The following is a 17,472-nucleotide window of genomic DNA, read 5'->3' as shown; positions in this document are numbered from 1 at the left end:
CTTCCTCTCACCTCTATTTTGGGGCAGGCTGGAAGGGAGGGCAGTGAAGGCTGGATTTTACTGTTGTAAAGCCCCTTGAACAGCCAGGCTGCAGGGATGGGTGCGTGAGAAACGCAGACACATCCAGGCATCAGCTGTGAGCCAGCAGTTTGCTGTCACTTGGCCAAACAACTCAATTACAATTAGGAAGCAATGAGCAGACTAAGTCTGTAGAACTCCGAGGTACAGCCTCCTTTAACCCCACAGCTCACAGCTTGGCTCACCCACCCTGCCACATTGTGCCATGGAGGCAGCATGTCCCCACACTGTGACAGGGGGCTGTGACCCCCCCATGCAGGCAGGGCAGAGCTCAACCTGTGCAAGTGGCAAATGAAGCGGCTCCAGTGCCTCAATGGGCTTCGCCACCGGGGCTGACTGGTCAAACTCAATTACATGCTGTGCACAGCATCTGGGTCAGGCTGCAAAGTCCTTCCCCCCATCTTGGCCCCTTCAGAGGCTCCCGGGCTAACCAGTTGTGCGTCCTACTAGATTTTTTTCTTTCTGAGGCTTTTCCAGAGGATTTACTGCTGCTGGAAGCGAGAGTGGCAGAGCAGCATCGAGACTTGTTGCAAACAAAGCTCTGGGAGCTGAGCTCTGCTGCCCTGAGCCCAGCTGGGCTGAGCAGGGATCACACCCCATGCACGTGGAAACAACACTTAAAACTGATGAGATGCTGTTTCCAACCCTCTGTGCATCCTCTGCATCTGCCTGTGGTTGGAGCAAACACAATCTGGAGCGGGAGATGCTGGAGGGAGGGATCCGGGTGCTCACCAACTGCAGGAAAGCCAAGTCCCACCAGCACTAGAAGCATCTTTAGCAATGACCTTAGTATTTTCTTATGAGCTCAGCAGTGTAACCTCATTTCAGATATGGAGAAACTGAGGCACGGGACAGAACAGGCCCTTGCTCACCACCACCCGGCCAGGCTGAGTGTGTCCCAGAGCATCGTCGCTGCCCTGGACATGACACAAAAGACACACAGCACAACAAAAATCTCATCTCCGGCTCTAAGGAGGGTCTAGCCTGAGCAAGACCCTGCTACAGCTGGGACCAGTGAGGTGGGAACCAGCCACCCTGGTTCAAACAAGGAGCAGTAGCAGCCAGACAAGAAACTCTTGGCTGTTTGATGGGCTTTCCTACCTTCACTTCTTTGCTATGAAATGGAGAGGTTGGTGTTGCTGGTCTCCTTGGAGAGACAAGTGTTGGTAGAAAGTTTTCCTTCCAGCAGCCTCAGCACACAACTCTGTGCTCCTCCCTCCTCTCCAACCTGCCCTGTAATGACATTTTTTCCTTGGCTCCATGACCTCCTTCCACAGGACATGGGACAGGCAATGCCACCATCCCTGCCACATCTCTCCTGGGGGATGTATCGCCCTCCAGCCACCCAAACACACAGATAGGCTGGGGTTTTAATGCTTGCTCAGACACCTCCAGCAGCCCTTTAGACCCAGCCAGGTTTACACGGGGCTCACACCCCCGTTCAGGCAGCAAAACCCTCCAGCAGATGGGCAGAAGTGAAGAACTGGGGTACTACCCATGCTCTGCTCACTGCGTGCAGTAAAATCTGGCTTTTGGGGTTTTTTTTCCTTCTTTAGAGATGATGAATGAGCTAACAACCATTGTCACACAGGTATGAGATTGATAAATACCAGGCAAATATTTATAGACAAATATTAATATTCACCTAGCGCAGTTCAACAGTGCAGGAGGGTGGGAAGATTGCACAACGTTAGCTTTATCCCTTGCAGCGACACGCAGCTTTTGCACAGAGAAAAACCCAAACCATCTTGCAGACCAGAGGAAAGATCATTTCCCAGCCATCAAAAGCCAACTGCCCTGAGCCCCGTAGGGCTCTGCCAGCAGCACGGTGCCCAGCAGGTCCGCGGATGGCAAACAAAGATGACTGGAGCCAGTTAAAACCGCAGAGTTAATTTTTAGGGGCAGAGACTAGAATTACCTGTGCTGGAAGTTAGCCCGGACACGGGGATTAGCACCCTCAACCCTTGTAAGAGGAGTCAGGAGAACTTTCCATGACCTTCTGCACAAGGAGCTGGTTGAGAAGCAGGGCAGCACCGGGGGGATGTGGCTGATGCTGAGGGAAGCTCAGCCCATGCTGAATCCCCATTGCTGATGCTGGTACCAGCCTCCCTACCAGGATTACAGGAGACCAACAGCAGCACCAAGCTAGATAACAAAGGTCCTGTATGCTAAAAGATGCTGGTATGTGGTACTAGATGTTAGGATACAATACCATGAAAGCAGAAATCAAATGTTAATGACAAAATGGAACACTTGAGAGCCTGAAGATGCACATGTGAGTGTTCATGCACATAAACCACCAGACAAGCACGGAAGTCAAAACAATTTGATTTGATATTTTCCCATTAAAAATGAGACCCCGCTAGAGAGAGAAATTAATAAATAGCCAGCTTCCCATTACGATGTCACTCTTGAACATCTCTCACCAGGGGCAGGGGTGGGAAGGGCAGTTGTGGTCAGATCTGACACAACTGTTCACATCCCAAATTCCAGCCCTTAGTTGTGCTTGGGAAGCAAAGCTGAACAGCACGGCCGGGCCAAGGGAGGATGCTCCATCCCTTGTTCCCAGCCGGGAGACAGGCAGGATCCCGCTGAAGCTGCTGTGCTGGCATCCATGGTCTGCACAGCTTTGTGCAAGGAAGGCAGCTGGATGCCTGGAGTTGCCCAGCTGGGGTTTTCTTATGTGACACTTGGGCACGGCTGCTCAACAGAGAAGGAAACGACCACACAAGGTTTCCAAAGCTCCCTCAGGGTAGCAATGGGAAGTTTCTCCTCTGTTTCCCACCAGAGATGTACTCGGCAGCAGCCTGGAGCCTGGGGGAATTTGAGCAGGGATCTTTATATCTCTGCAACAGATGGTGTCACAACAGCAAGAGCATGTTCTGAGTCGCCTCCCTTCCAGGAAGCAAGAAGGATGGTCTTGCCACGCATGAAGGGAACCGGTGATTTCTTTTGCTGAAAGATTTCCTCCTGCAGAATCGCATCATTCAATGATAGAAACGCTAAGAATAATTCACTTCCTAGAGTAACTCTATTTATATTCTCACCATGGCCATGATCCTACTCATGTACCCCCCGGGGAGCCACGAGGGCTCAGGAGGGCACAGTTTGGAGGTTGACATGTTTAACCACAAACCGTGAAAAACTGAATTACCCAAGAGGTGGGTTATGCAGGAGACAGGCAGAGACACCGGCCACTGTCACGGTCCCCAGGATGGCCCCAGTCCTACAGACCTTCCACAAACAGCCCCACTGACCCGCACACGCCTTTGTAAGGGGGTGAAACCCCAGCAATGCAACTTTAGCTGCAACTTAATCCACTTCCCTTCCATAATACCTGCACGTAATGAGAATTTGCAAAGATTTATGGCCATAACAACCACCCCTGCTCCCCCTCGCTAGCTGCTGCTGTTTCCCTACAAAAGCAGTTTGGGTTACGTCGATATTCTCCAGGGGAAAAGCATAATTAGCAGCTCAGGACTTTTAATGCCTACGTCAGGAAGGGGGCACACGGGGGGGTTATTCTCAGGTTTTCTGCTCACTTGTTGTTCACTCTGAACTCTTTGGAAAGGCACCAGCTCCCTTCCCCCTTCCCCAGACCTAACTGCTCTTATTAGAGACTTCAAAAGCTCAGGGTGAAATCCTAGCTTGGCCACGCTGAACAGATACACCGGTGGTGATGGTGCAGCCAGACCATGGCCCCAGACCCCAGACTCAATGTAATTATTCCCAGGAGCACCCCAAATGCAGCAGAAGGACAGACTATGTGCCTAGGTGGGGATTTGCAAGATCTGACCTTAAAGGAAGACTAATGGTTTAAGCGGGGTGAATCTGCTGCTCGTCTAAAGCATATCGCAATTTTTGCCATAAATGGGCTCTCGCCCCAGCCAGCTGGAGCTTTGTGCTGCTCTTCACGAGACCCGGCTCTATGAATTTAACTGACAAAATCTTGGACAGTCGAGGCCATATTTTCAGGATTGCTCAGCACCAGCAGGCAGGGCCAGGGGAGCCCCATTTTCCAAACACCCCAGTCCCAGGCAGAGCTATGGGGGGACAAGGAAGGTGCCGATCCCCTCCAACCCCCCATGTCCCAGGGCATGAAGCCATATTGGAGAGAAGGATGGGGTCTGTTGACTTCTGAACCTCTCCAGTACACCCCCATGCACACCACAGGATCTGGCAGGAGCAGAATCCAATAAAATCCAAAGCACTTAATTTCATAGAATCGCAGAATGTCCTGAGTTGGAAGGGACCCAAAAAGATCATCGAGTCCAACTCCCTGCATAAGACAACCCCAAAATTCACACCATGTGTCCGAGGGCATAATCTTGATGCTTTCTAAGGGGAATAGGGTTAATGTCTCCTCACATACCAACTCATGAGCTCACCCCATCATCAGGAATGGACATGAGGCCTGGGTATGAACTTGTCCGCTAACAGAAAACAGAAGTGATATATATAGATGCAAAATGCTTAAAAGAACCACCAAAAATAATAACCCTTTGGGGTTTATTTAAGGAGTAAGAAGGGAAAGAGCCCAGTCCCAGCTCTTTGTAGACAGATCTTGCTCGGGGTGTGTGTCTGGACAGCAGAATCCATCAGGTGGGCACACTAGCTGCCAATCCACCTAGCCATGAGAGGACAGCGAGCCGAAGCTGCGCCAAGGCTACAGGACCTCTGCCAGCAGTTCTGGTGGGGTACAGCTGCTTTGGCTGTTACTTAACCCACAGCACAGCCCAACAAGCTCAGACTCCATATGGCACCTCATATCTGTGATGAAGAGAGGTGCTGCAGAGTCACCACGCCGCTGCCCCACCCTGCAGCACAGGGCAGTGACATTCCTCACGCTTTACAGATGGCCAGACTGAGGCACACCAGGACATCTCCCCAGAAGTGAGGTGCCAGCCTTCAAACTATTTCAAATCTTTACCAAAATGCCTTGGAGTGTCTGAGTTCAGGTGACACACAAAGGCAGCAGCAAAGCACGTGAGCCACAGAGCCACTTAATATCTTTTTATAACGGACTCAATGACCCCAGCCATGATCTCATCATCATTTCCAGCAAGTTCCTTCTTCCTGTTGCTCTTTCCCAGCAAGGAGAGGTTCCCTCAACCACCTCAACTCCCACCTCATCTCCAATGACTCCCTGACCAGGAGACCCAGGCTGTCCAATCAACAATCACTCATTTTTGCACCTGTCTCAGCCCATCACCTGTTGTTTACAGCAAATTACCTGCACTTTGGGGCCAAGACCATCTTTTGTTCCCTTTTTATATAGCACCTGGCACAATGAGCTCGGTACGGGGAGGTATCTGATTACACAGCTAATAAATAAACAAGGACCTTGATCCTCTTCAGCATGTGGTTGTCCAAGGCTGCAATTTCCAGAGAAACTGCTGCAGGCTGCGCTTGATGCAATTAGTGTTTGGGAGACGAGATGTTCCCAGGACAAGGAGCCAACACTGCTAAACCAGACCTTCCTACAAGCACAGCAGAGAGTGTAAAACCCAAACTGGCTCAAACTCGATGTCCAACGGCACAACCCTTGTTCTGGGCTGGACACACCCTCAACACAATCAAAGACCTGATGTTTCTTGCAGGGGCTGCAAGGATGGCTGAAAAACGTGGGGGAGAAAATAACTATAGAGCAACTACAGCTAACGCATCTCCCTCCCACAGAGGTTTTACAACAAAACATTTCTCCTGTTGGCCACCTGGTCCTGCTCCAGCTTTCATGAACTGTACTCGCTCCCCTGAAGTCTCCCCTGGCATCATCCACACACTCCTGCTCCCCACACCTTTGCTCCCATCCTCACTTCCATGGCTACAAAGCACTCACAGGCTGTGCAGCTGAATTACAGTGACCACAAAACCCCACGGACCTCCTGGCCATCCACTGATACAGGAATGACCCAACTCTTTCAAGCCCAGGGCCCTGATTTCACCAGGATTTGAGACACAGAGGATGGGAAATGGCACGAGGAGGGATGCAGCTGCTCATAGCTACTGTATGCACATTTCCCCTGAAGAAACCTCCTTTTCCTCCATCCCAGATCTCTTAAGCACCTGAGATGTTCTCTGTTCCCTTTGACTCAAAAAAAAAAAAAATCAGTGGTTGCCTAGAATAGAAAGAAGAAAAACCAAAACAAAACAAAATTGGAGAAAAATCCCAAGAGAACGCTAATTAGGAGACAGAACTCCCCAGCTCTGGAAGCATCGGGGAGGAGTGATACTTAAATTCCCAACCTGACGGAGTAACTTTGAACTATCTTTCATCTTCCCCTGGATCGGGTGTAATCTAATGACATTAGCTTGGCTTCGCTCTAGTGAAATTGGCATCGGTGCTACAGAGGCAGAGAGATTAAAACATATGAAATAAATGTTCCTGGGGTGACTGACAGTATAATGACATTCCAACAGGCAGCTCAATCAGCGCGAGACTAACAAAGGATCAGAGGGAACCAGCCAGACTCGCAATATCACCCGCAAATACAGATTTTTGTTTTAATCCAGACTTTTTTTTCTGTACTTGAATGACTTAGCTCCTATTCTTGGAGTTTTCCCCAGGCAGTATACAGCTGTATTCGAGGTGGGGGATGGCAGCTGAACTCTATTAAAACCCATGGTCACCTGCTATTGAACTCTGTTGGCTCAATAGCCTTGTTCAGGGCTGGAGGGGAGGTTTCTGCGCTGGGAAGTCAATGCGAGCATTGTGGGCTGCCCCCTCCCGCCTTTTGTCCCTGTACGAAGAGAGGACTCGCAAACCCAATACAGAGAAAGCTGCTTTCGGCGCACAGCATCCCTTGATATTCAACCCACACAGGGGCGCACATGGAGGTGTCACACTTACCAAATTCAATCACTCGGATTGTTTTTTATGAAGTCAGCCACTCGGTAGGACAGCTGCCTTCTTACGCAGGCACGGCTCAGGCTGTAAGAGCCGAGTGATTATTCCACTTGATTTAACGGACAGTGTTTTCCTGCGTTCTGTGGCACCCCAGAGGGTGACAAGACTTTCACGCTGCCCTACAGGTACTAACCATCCAATTGGCCACTTTGGGAGCATCATCCTGCTGCTGCAGCCACAGCTCAGCCCCTGTTCATCCATCCTCATGCCATATAACAAGCAGCTATTACTGGAGCTGCTTTTGTTTCCCAGAGGCACCGGGGTCCCCTCAATGCCCCAGACCTGCCACGGTCCTGGTGTGGCACCGTAGCGACAGCCCACCTCTGCGCTCTGGTGACAATGGCACTATCACGCACAAAGGCTGGCTGGCCCTTCTCCGTTTGCAAACCTGTGTTGCTGCAAACACCCAAGAGCTTTTTGTTCCCTTGGTCAGGGCGCTCGCTGCCCGCGCCGGCTTCCTGCGGGCGCTGAAAGCGAACCCAACTGTTTATACCTCGTAATGATGCTGTTTAGTCTGACTGCTGGGAAACAGAAATGCACGTGAAACCTAAGCTGCCGATGCCAAAGATAAGGAATCAGGACCCCTGGCAAACATCTGGCCATTTCCCCAGCACTGAACCCTCATCAAAGATTACAACAAACCCACGGAGAGAGACAGATATGTTTTTAAATGAGTATTTATAACAGGCTGGTAACTGGTTACCAGCGAGCTGACACTGCAGCTCTGCCATCACACCGGGACTCCGTGTGTTAGTAAAGATTACTCATACGAGCAAAGCCAGCAAGATTAGGTCTCAAAGGAATAATCTCATACAAAGAATTCACTGTACCTCAGCCTCCACAGGGCTAATAAAAAAAAAAAAAAAGAGATGAAATTCAGTACATCAAATACCAGAACAAACAAACTGCAGCAATTAATGGGAGAGCTCATGTACCAAATGGTAAAACATAATGATCACACAAACAGCCTGCAGGGCAGCACCTCGAATGAGTAAGAGCTGCAAGATCAAGACCAAAACCTCTGGAAAATTAAATCCCCTACACTGATGGCTGCATTATGCCCTAAATGCTGGTGGCTCCTCCTCTGTCTAGGTCTGCACTCCTCACCCAGGCACCGCTTCCAGAAGCGGGTCTATCCCACTGCCATCTGCTCCTCAAGGCTTCCAGAGCATCTTTGATAAATGAGCTTTTCTGCATAGCCACCATAAATTTCAGTAGATGCCATCCCAAAGCCACGTGTTTATTTTTCAAAGTCAAGACTTGATTAAAGTTCTTGAGGTTTTTCAGATTCGTTTTTAATGTTTCCTTTCTGATACAGGGTCAGCATGGGGAAATTGGATAAGCACAGACTAAAAATATAATTCTGTAGACAGCTTCAGCCCACACAAAAGGAAATCTTTCTTCTCGGAGAAGCCACACTCTCCTGCCTTCAAAAACCCAGCGTGTTTCTGACACTGGCAGATACACAAGGAAGCTCATCACTTCCACGTGTTAAGACTTTTACATAAACACTCGGACTGTCAGTACTATCCTACTCCACATTTCAATACTGTCACGGCAAGCTGAGCCAAAATCATCCTCTCCTCTCTGCTAATAGCTGGGCTTAACATGAAAGTAAAACAAGCTCCGGGGGTACCCGAAATCCTCTCCTTTTTGCTTGTTCATTCAAAAAAGCCACAAACACAGACACGGTCTGGGAAAGAGCAGTTTCGCCCCCACCCTAACCAGTCCTTCCCATAGGAATCTGCCAGAAGACGCTGCTCTATTAACTCTAAAACACACACGGAAAACATTTAATGAGAATCCTGCCCCTTGGCTTTAACATTTACTGTCTTGTTTTAAAGGGAATACCTTTTATTTGGTTTAATGAAACACTAATTAATTCAAGGAAGAACCCCATCTACCTTTCTGCTCATTTTTTTAGACAAGGTGAGTGCATGGGTTGCGCTCCTGGAACTGACAGTTTTGGTTACTCACTAGCAGGCTGCTGAAACATTTGCATGGGAAATCTGTTTTTTATTCCACATTGGACACAGGAAAGCTGCTTTGAACGGCTGCATCTCTGGGCTGGGAGTTGCAGGACTTGATGGCACGATGCTTTGCAAGGGAAGGCAGCTGGGGCTCTGCTGGGAGTTAGGATGAGCCACAGGTTTTGCAAAGCCCCTACGCCCGAGAAAATCCAGGGAGCAGCACGATGTTGGGGAACCTGTGCTCCTCGGGGGTGGTGAGCTCTGACACAGCATCCCTGTGTAGTCGCCTGGGCTATGGGGCACCCACTGCTCTTCCCGTTGCCCCCCCTGCTATAGGGAGGCACCCACGGGGGGACCCGGCACTGGGGCTGGGTGTCAGCAGGAGAGGAAGGGTAGAGGATCAGGAGATGGGTGGCAGGGAGCAGGGAGGAGGATCTGGGGGAAGAGCGGGGCTGGGAATTTGGGAGCAGGGATGGAAGAAGGGGTGGAGAGAGGGAGGATGGAGGGGAGAGCGTCTGGGGAATCGGGAAACGGAGACGGAGGCTGGGGGACCTAGGGAGTGACAAAAGCGTTGGCGAGTGGGTCTGGGGAGCTCGGCAGCGGGGCTGGAGGTCGGGGAGACGCGGCTCCGGGAACGCGGTGGGCGGCGGAGGGGCTGGGCGGCCAGCGGGGGGCACTGCCGGCCCGGCCATGTCCCCGTCCCCACCGCGGTGCCACCGCCCGCCCCAGCCCGTCCCGTACCTGTACCAGGCGAGTCCCCGCTCGTAGTTGCGGTCGAAGAAATGGGGTTCGGCGCCGACGGCGCGGACGTCAGGGTGCACCCGCAGGAACTCCAGCAGCGCCCGCGTCCCCCCCTTCTTCACGCCGATGATGATGGCCTGAGGCAGCCGCTTGCTGCCCTCGCCCAGCAGCAACGTCAGGGTGCCGGGCGTGCCCGCCGTGCTGCCCCCGCCGCCGCCCGAGCCGCCGGCCCGGCTCCCGCCGCCCCCGGCCGGCACCTCCTCGCCCGGCGCCGCCTCCTGCCGCCGCCGCCGCTGCTTGAGCCGCTGCAGCAGCCGCTTCCGCCGCGCCGCCGCCGCCTGCCAGGGGGGCAACTCGGCCGAGCCCCCCAGGTACCCGCCGCCACCGCCCTCCTCCTCCTCCGAGGCGGCGCCGGCGGCGATGATGGGTCCGGGCAGGGTCTGGCAGCGGTCGGCCAGGCAATAGAAGACGTAGAGGGACATGAGGAGGGAGCAGAGCATCACCAGGAACTTCTTGAAGATGCTGCGGGGCAGGGGCTCGGCGGCGGGGGCGGCCGCCGCGCTCACGGCCATGCTACCCCGAGGCGGCGGCCGGGCGCCTTGGCCATGCTCCGCGGCCGCCCCCCGGCGCGGCCCCTCCGCGCAGCGCTCAGCGGTGCCGGGGGGCTGCGCGCTGCCGCATCCCCAGCGCTGGGGCCACGGCGCGGCGGCGCTTCAGGGGGGCATCCCCCAGCTGGGGGGGGCCGGGAGCCGCCGCCGCCGCCACCGCCCCCGCTGCTGCTCCGGGGCCGGGCGGGGACGCGGGGCCGGGAGCCGCCGGCGCTGGGGGCTCGGTGCGGGGCTCCCACGTGCGGCGCTTGCCGCGGCAAACTTCGGCGGAGACATCGCCGGGCGCGGGGCGGAGCGGGGCGGGCGAGGCGGGGCAACGGCGCGGCGGGGGCGGGGGGCAGGGCCGCCCCCTGCCCGGCCCCGGTACAGCCGCGGGGAAGCAGCTTCCGAGCCCCTTCAGGGAGAGCAGGGTGCGGGGGTGACCCGGGAGCCTCTCCCGGGGGATACAGGGATGCCCCAGAGGCTCTCCCGAGGGGTGCAGGGATGCTCCGGAGGCTGTCCCGGGAGTAGAGGGGTCCCCAGGAAGCTGACCCGGGGGGTGCGGGGATGCCAAGTAGGCTGTCCCGGGAGCAGAAGGGTCGCCGGGAAGGTGACCCAGGGGATGCGGAGATGTCCCGCAAGTCAGAGGAGATGTCAGCTCTCTCCGTCTTTTCCCTAGGTGCTGACTTTTTCCAGCCGCCCGCTGGAGCTGCAGTGGGCTCATTTGTGAGCCGAACTCTGCAGGACTTTTCCTTAAAGTGTGTGTAGTGTGATGAGACCATGATGTCCATCTGACTGCACTCTGTCCACCTTTCTGTCTGTCCACTCAGATTTTTGAACTACCTGCTCTCCATCCCTCTGGTACCTGAGTACAAATTCCTGATTTGCCTGCTGATATTATCCACCCTTACATACACAAATACCTTGAATGGAAGAATAGTCCCCCTTCAAATTGGTCAAACTGCTGATCTGGGTGTAAAATATATTTGCAGGCTTACAGCCAACAGTTAGACTAAGCACTGTACTGAATACAGCACGGAAAAAACCCTGAAATCAGACTTTTCCCCACTCGCTTGTGCAAATTACCTCTAGGCTGGCTGCAGAATCTGGCTCGGAGTTGGTAAGAAATATCTACAAACACAACATGATATTGCTTTCAGAATTTGCTCTTCTCCTTTGAGAGTACATAAAATGTGGAAATAGCTATCAGCTTCATGCCTCGGCTGCCTGATTCTAAGGACTTCATTATTTCATTGCCTGTGGGAATGTCCTTTTAATTTGAAATGTTTGTCATAGATTATAGAATTTTTAAACAAACTTGCACATGAAACACTTGACTTAGATCTTTTTTCCCCCCCTCTGTTTGGTGTGGACCTAGCTGAGGAATTAAACTTCAACTACTTGGAAATAAAGCTGGTGTATCCACAAATTATTCAATGAAAGGGGGGGAATTGCAATGAATAATAATGAGCCATCTGCAGAGCTGGCTGGCAAGTAAAAATGTGTTTCCAAATAGTAAACAGGCCAAAATTAATAACAAATGTTATTTGCAAGGAATTATTTTATTAGATCTTCTCCCAACTTTATTACATTTTTCCTCTCTAAGCAAAGAAACTTATCTTGAATATATGGATTTCCAGATCTATACCCAGCCCAGCCACAACGCAGCCAGATCACTTTATCTAAAATTAGTGTGTGTAATTCCAACTCGATATGTTTGGTGACTTCAAGAAACTGTAGCGTTTCAGGTATTTCAATGCTTCAACATGTAAGTAGATGCCTGGTGTGATTTACAAAAGGCTATAAGCAGGTTAGGCCCCCAGCACCTCTAGGCAACTACTTACATCATTAGGAACCTAAACGCCTTTATAAATCTGCGCTGTGATCCGCAGCTCATTGAAGCCAATGAAAAGACTTTGCTGACATCAATGGGCTTTGGAGTGGGCCCTGCAGAAGGAGCACGATCAATGCAAAGTGGTTTGACTTCTTTATGCTGGTTATTATGATACTTTTTTTTCCTAGACACTTAGAACAATGCTACATTTTCTGTTTGAATAAATGGTCATTTCAAGCAGGGAAAACAAGAAAAGAGAAGTAAAATCATTGTGAAACAGTGCAGAGGGATGATGTGTGTGTATCTGCTGTGATGGTATCACAGGACTCACATTTGCTGCTTTTTTTTCCTGGAAGTATTGGTGAGAATCTCAGCTTCCCGTTAAAAAGTCACCAGTTGCCTAGGGAAAATATGACCAGAGTCTATTTTAAAAGTTTCGGTGTCTAGAAAGCAATAAGCCAAATATATCTGTATTTAAAACAGCCTTACTATATTTAAGGCAATCTTGTGAGTTTTTTCAGAACCTGACTCACTGTTCCTGCCTGCTGGGGCTGAAGGCACCGGGGGCTCCGGCAGCAGAAACAGCTCTCCGAGAAAAGAGGTGTCTGACCTGGTAGAACGGGCAAGACAGGGAAATCAAATAGCAAATAGCTTCACCCTTCTGTACCCCATATTGCTGCGGACTCTGCTAGTACAGCTGCAAATACAAGATTCCACTGAGGTTCATTGGCAGGCTGGTTTTGTCCTTATTTTTAGATGAGTTTCTCTTGGTGCAAAGACTGTTTGGTGAATGCTGTACTATAAAGTTGGAAAAATTGAGTGGCTGATGTCATGACATCCAGTTCTGAGAATTTACACCTCTTATCTGTTTTAGCCCTAATGCCAAAATAACCCTTCTCAGGGATAACGTGTTTTTTTTGTTTGTTTTTTTTTTTTTTTTAATGACTTAGATGCTTGGAGCAAAAGGTGATTTCCATTTTACTCAGCCTCTTACACAACTGACTTAACATTTTCAGTGCAGCTTCTTTCTTTTCCCCTTAAATTTATTCCACACTGATCAATCTCCCTGTTTCAGAGCATTTCGCTACGCCCCATCCCAGACCTCAGCATCCCTTTCCTGCAGCCTGGCAGCAGCAGGGTGCCCCGGGGTGCCGGGATCCCAGGGGGCCCAGGGGAGCTCCGGTGCTGTGGTGGGTGCTGTGGTGGGTGCAGGGGTGCGTGGTCACCCTCCCCGGTGGGCTGCAGGCGGGGGCAAGCGCGGCTGTCCGGGCTCGCAGGGCTGCACGTCGTGACTCACGGCTCCCTGGCAGCGGCCCCGCTGCTGGCGCAGGCTCAGCCCGGGGATGGTCCTGGCAGCTTCTCATCTGTGGTCCTGTTTGCACTTGTTCCTGACTTTACTCGGCTGTTCCTTTCTCCTTTTATCTATTTCTGATTTAATTGCTTGTCCTCCTCCTGCTCCCCCCAAGGAATGCTGTGCCGCACAAGGCGTTTCTGCTGCTACTTCTGAGAGCAAGTGGGACTCTTCACCCAGCATGGTTGGTGCCGAAATGCTCTTCCACCACCATAAGCCTCACCCATTAGTAAGGTTTCCTATTCCAAACGGGCTGTTTTCAGATGCCCTTCGTTTGGGGTCCCTTCATGAGGCACAACAGAAACACGTCTGCTTACCAGGAGAGCCCTTTGGCAAGCAAGTCTGCAAAAGTTTAAACTCAGCAGCCGAAATCCTCTGACACTTTGGCAAACAAGAGCTGAAGGTTTGGCTTCCGCCATCTGATACTTCTAGGTGCTCCCGCACAATCAGGCAAGTGGAAAGCACCCAGCTTGGATGCCTCGTGTGTGCACAGCCCGTGCCAGCCCCATGGGGACAGATGTATTTTTTCCCCTTCCTGCTGACCCGTAGCATAGATGGGATCAGGGGTTAAACTGGGAGTATGGTGGAAAAGGGACCGGGGGAGCCCGAGGCGAGCGCAGCTTGACAAGTGATTATAAGGTCTGAAGGCAAAGGGAACCACTGCCTGTCAGGAAGCTGTTGCCGAAGAAAACATCCCATTGTAGTGGGGAGGTGGAGTATGGGACAGAGGAGAGAACCAGATTGATAACCGAGGGGCGATGTGACCCTGCATGGGCTCCTACAACAAAAGCCCCTTCATCTAAAATGAATCGGAACAATAGCTGATGAGGACAGGCCAGCAGTGCCGAGGATCTGAGAGCTCAAGGAGAGGGAGCAGTCAATGGCGGGTCCTGTTTTACCCAAATCCTCTATTGATCTCGGTAATCTCCTGGGCCTTCCCCCCCCTTGAAATCACACAGAAAGTTCAAGGACTTTTTGCCTTTGGATTGTAGGGACATGCATTGTCCTCAAGAGTCAGCAGGACTGGCAGCCAGCGAGGTGTGGCGGGGGAAGGCTGGTGGGAAATGCCCTGGAGCGGGACCAGGGTGCCAGGGATGAGCTGCTACCATCACCAGGGCAGCCCTGGGGTGTCTGCAGCCCCAGACTGGCAGAGGTGGCAGAAAGACCATGGCTGGTGTCCTCACCCCAGTGCTCTCTGGCTCCTGAGTGGGTTTTGACTCCACCAAACTTTTTCACAGAATCACAGGCTGGTTTGGGTTGGAAGGGATCTCTGGAGATCACCCAGTCCAACCCACCTACTAAAGCAGGGTGACCAGTGCAGATCACACAGGATCATGTCCAGGTGGGTTTTGAATGTCTCCAGAGCAGGAGTGTGGGTGGATGTACAGAGCCTGGCGCAGTGAGGTTCCAGATGAAGCCTCCTATTTTATTAAAAAAGGAACTGTGGTCTTTCTCTTAGGGGATCTGCAGAGCCCTCATTAGGCGCAGCGTGTGCTCAGGGTGTACAGGGCAGCAGCACAGCCAAGCGAGCACTGGGACTGGGAACTGCATCCCCATGGAGCATCACCACAAGTAGGGGCAGGTGCTGGAAATGTGTGGGAGAGCTGAGTAGTCTCTCCAGTTCTGGGCATTTTGTTGGAAAGGTGTCCTGAAATACTGAGCCATAGACACTAAAAATGTAGGGATGGGCTTTTTTTTTCCTTTTTTTTTTTGAAAGGCAAGAGTATCCACAGGAAATATAATATAGACCAAAAAGAAAAAAGGTTTTGAGGGAGTATTTTCATCCTACACTCACTTAACCTGACAAAATGGTTTATCCTGTTGCAGAATATGCAGTGCCTGCCCCCAGAAAGCAAACAGATCCGTGAGCAGAAAGTGGATGAAATCTTAGTCCTGGTTTGGCTGAGGCAGGAGGAAACGTATCTCTGTACCTGACGTCTGAATGTGGCACGCTGTCCACCTTGTACCTGATACCTCCTGCCCAGCGGGATGGAGAACAAGCCAACTTCATTAGAGAGCTGGCACAAGATGTGAGGACATCCTAGAGGCCTTGGATCGGGAGCATGAATTAATAAGAACCAGTAAGAAGAGGAGATTGACTGGGATTCAGAGCCCCGATGGGATGCTGTGGGGGGGTTGGGATTTCTGGACCTGCCCTTCCCAGCGTGGCCACCACACTCAGGGTGATGCATCTGCCACAAAGGTGGGGAGAGCATGGCCTGGAGCTGGGCGCTTCATCATGTGCAATATACTCTGGGGAGCAAAAGGGCTGGTGTTTAGATGATCCCTGTTTGTCCTTCCCTGAGATATATGGGCTGATGATTTATCTGGAGGGCGTCTGCAGCTTGTTAACAGCTCAACCTCCCATGAAAGCAGCTGCATCGGTGTTTACCAAAGACTGGCACAGGCTACAGACCCTCCAGGGCCAGCAGGACTGATCACACCTCTCCCTGGTTTATTGAATTCACAGCTCGCAGTTGTGGTTTTGGTGGACTCAGCTAGTGACACCTACTTCACCCAGCAACCTAAGGGGACTGGCCCTGCACCTAGAATAGAATCATAGAATCGTTTTGGATGAAAGGAACCCTCAAGATGATCCAGTCCGTCCATTAACCCACCCCTGGCACTACCCCATGTCCCTGAGAACCTCATCTCTGTGTCTGTTCAACCCCTCCAGGGATGGTGACTCCACCACTGCCCTGGGCAGCCTGTTCCAATGTCCGACAGCCCTTTGGTGAAGAAATTGTTCCCAAGATCCAATCTGAACCTCCCCTGGTGCAACTTTGGGCCATTTCCTCTTGTCCTGTTCCTTGTTACTTGGAGAATGGACCAACACCCCCCATGGCTCCAACCTCCTTCCATGCAGTTGTAGAGAGCAAGAAGGTCTTCCCTGAGCCTCCTTTTTCTCCAGGCTGAACCCCCCAGTACATGATATAATAATGACAATGGTGTGATAACCGAGGGTCGTGCCCCCCGCCCGCGGCGCAGGGTGAGCTGTGCGGCACCCTGAGCAGCGGGTCCATTAGCTGGGCTGGCAAACCGAGATGATGAACGTCTCCCCAGAGTTCCCAAGGGTCCTCAGCCACTGCAGGCAAATATTTACAAGAGCTCTCCAAGGGAAACCCATAAACTGCTCCCTGGTACAGCTCTGAGGCTCACTCCAGACAGCTATATTAGCTGGAACATGAAGTAGTTACACTCCTGCTGCTCTTCCAGTGCTTTTGAAACAGATACTTGTCTCTTTTATTACCTTTGTTTGTGTCTCGTTTTATTTGTGCGCTGTGGGCTTCATTGTGCTGGGTTTGATACAGTTGTGACTGGTTACAGGTTGGAACAACAATAAATACCTTCCAGGACTTTTGTGCTTTTTAATATTATTCTCTACTTTTTTAAAAAAAATGCCAAACCAGACAATGAAAGCAATACAGGGAAAATTAAACCCTAAATCTGCATTTATGGTTCTATATTAAAGATGCGGGGAAGCCTGATTTCCAACTGTTGCTTTGGGGGAAGGCTTGGCTTTCATGAAGATGTGCTCAGTAAGGTTTTCCTGGTTCAGGATGGACAGGCCAGCCACAGAAAATGTCCCCAAGGACCAGGCTGGGGACAAGGTGCCCCATTCGTGAAGATGCTCATGTACACGTGCTGCTTCACTTCGTTCCTCTTGCAAGCCTGTACAAAGCCTTGTCTCTCTCCAAAAGTATAACCAAAGGGCTCTGAAGTTAAAGGTGGTCTTTTCATTGACTTCATTGGATGTCCAGCAATGTTTAGAGAGCGTTGAGTGCTGAATCAGGCTCCTGAAGGGCTGGGACAGGGCAGCTGTGCTGGACAGAAGAGGCAGAGACCAAGGGCTGGTTGTAAGGTCCATCAGCTCCTCCCTTCACAGCAGATTTTAAGAAAGAACTTGTCCTTTGTACAGCAATGGTATCTGTGGAGCTCCAAAGGTGTTGATTCGTACCCCATGGCTTGTGCTTTCCATGCAATACCTTTGAAATATCACACCC

At 51.6% G+C, this 17,472-nt stretch overlaps 1 protein-coding gene and 1 long non-coding RNA gene across 2 annotated transcripts in view; one reads left to right on the top strand and one right to left on the bottom strand.

The window, feature by feature from the left end:
• Positions 1-10,581, bottom strand: part of HS3ST3A1 (heparan sulfate-glucosamine 3-sulfotransferase 3A1) — a 36,293-nt gene extending 25,712 nt beyond the window's left edge. The window contains exon 1 of the mRNA XM_065034596.1: positions 9,697-10,581. Coding sequence (XP_064890668.1) covers positions 9,697-10,268 — 572 coding nt within the window. The 5' untranslated portion in view covers positions 10,269-10,581. The remainder of the gene's footprint in view (positions 1-9,696) is intronic.
• On the top strand, positions 8,816-16,821 carry LOC135575759 (uncharacterized). The gene is made up of 2 exons (XR_010467007.1): positions 8,816-9,209; positions 15,296-16,821. It is a non-coding gene; the product is annotated as an uncharacterized LOC135575759 (long non-coding RNA).
• The last annotated feature ends 651 nt before the right edge of the window (positions 16,822-17,472 follow it).

The sequence above is a fragment of the Columba livia genome, chromosome 18 (assembly GCF_036013475.1).
Source record: "Columba livia isolate bColLiv1 breed racing homer chromosome 18, bColLiv1.pat.W.v2, whole genome shotgun sequence".
Classification (NCBI taxonomy): domain Eukaryota; kingdom Metazoa; phylum Chordata; class Aves; order Columbiformes; family Columbidae; genus Columba; species Columba livia.
The sequence above is the reverse complement of the archived record's forward strand: the minus strand, read 5'-3'. Positions and strand labels throughout refer to the sequence as shown.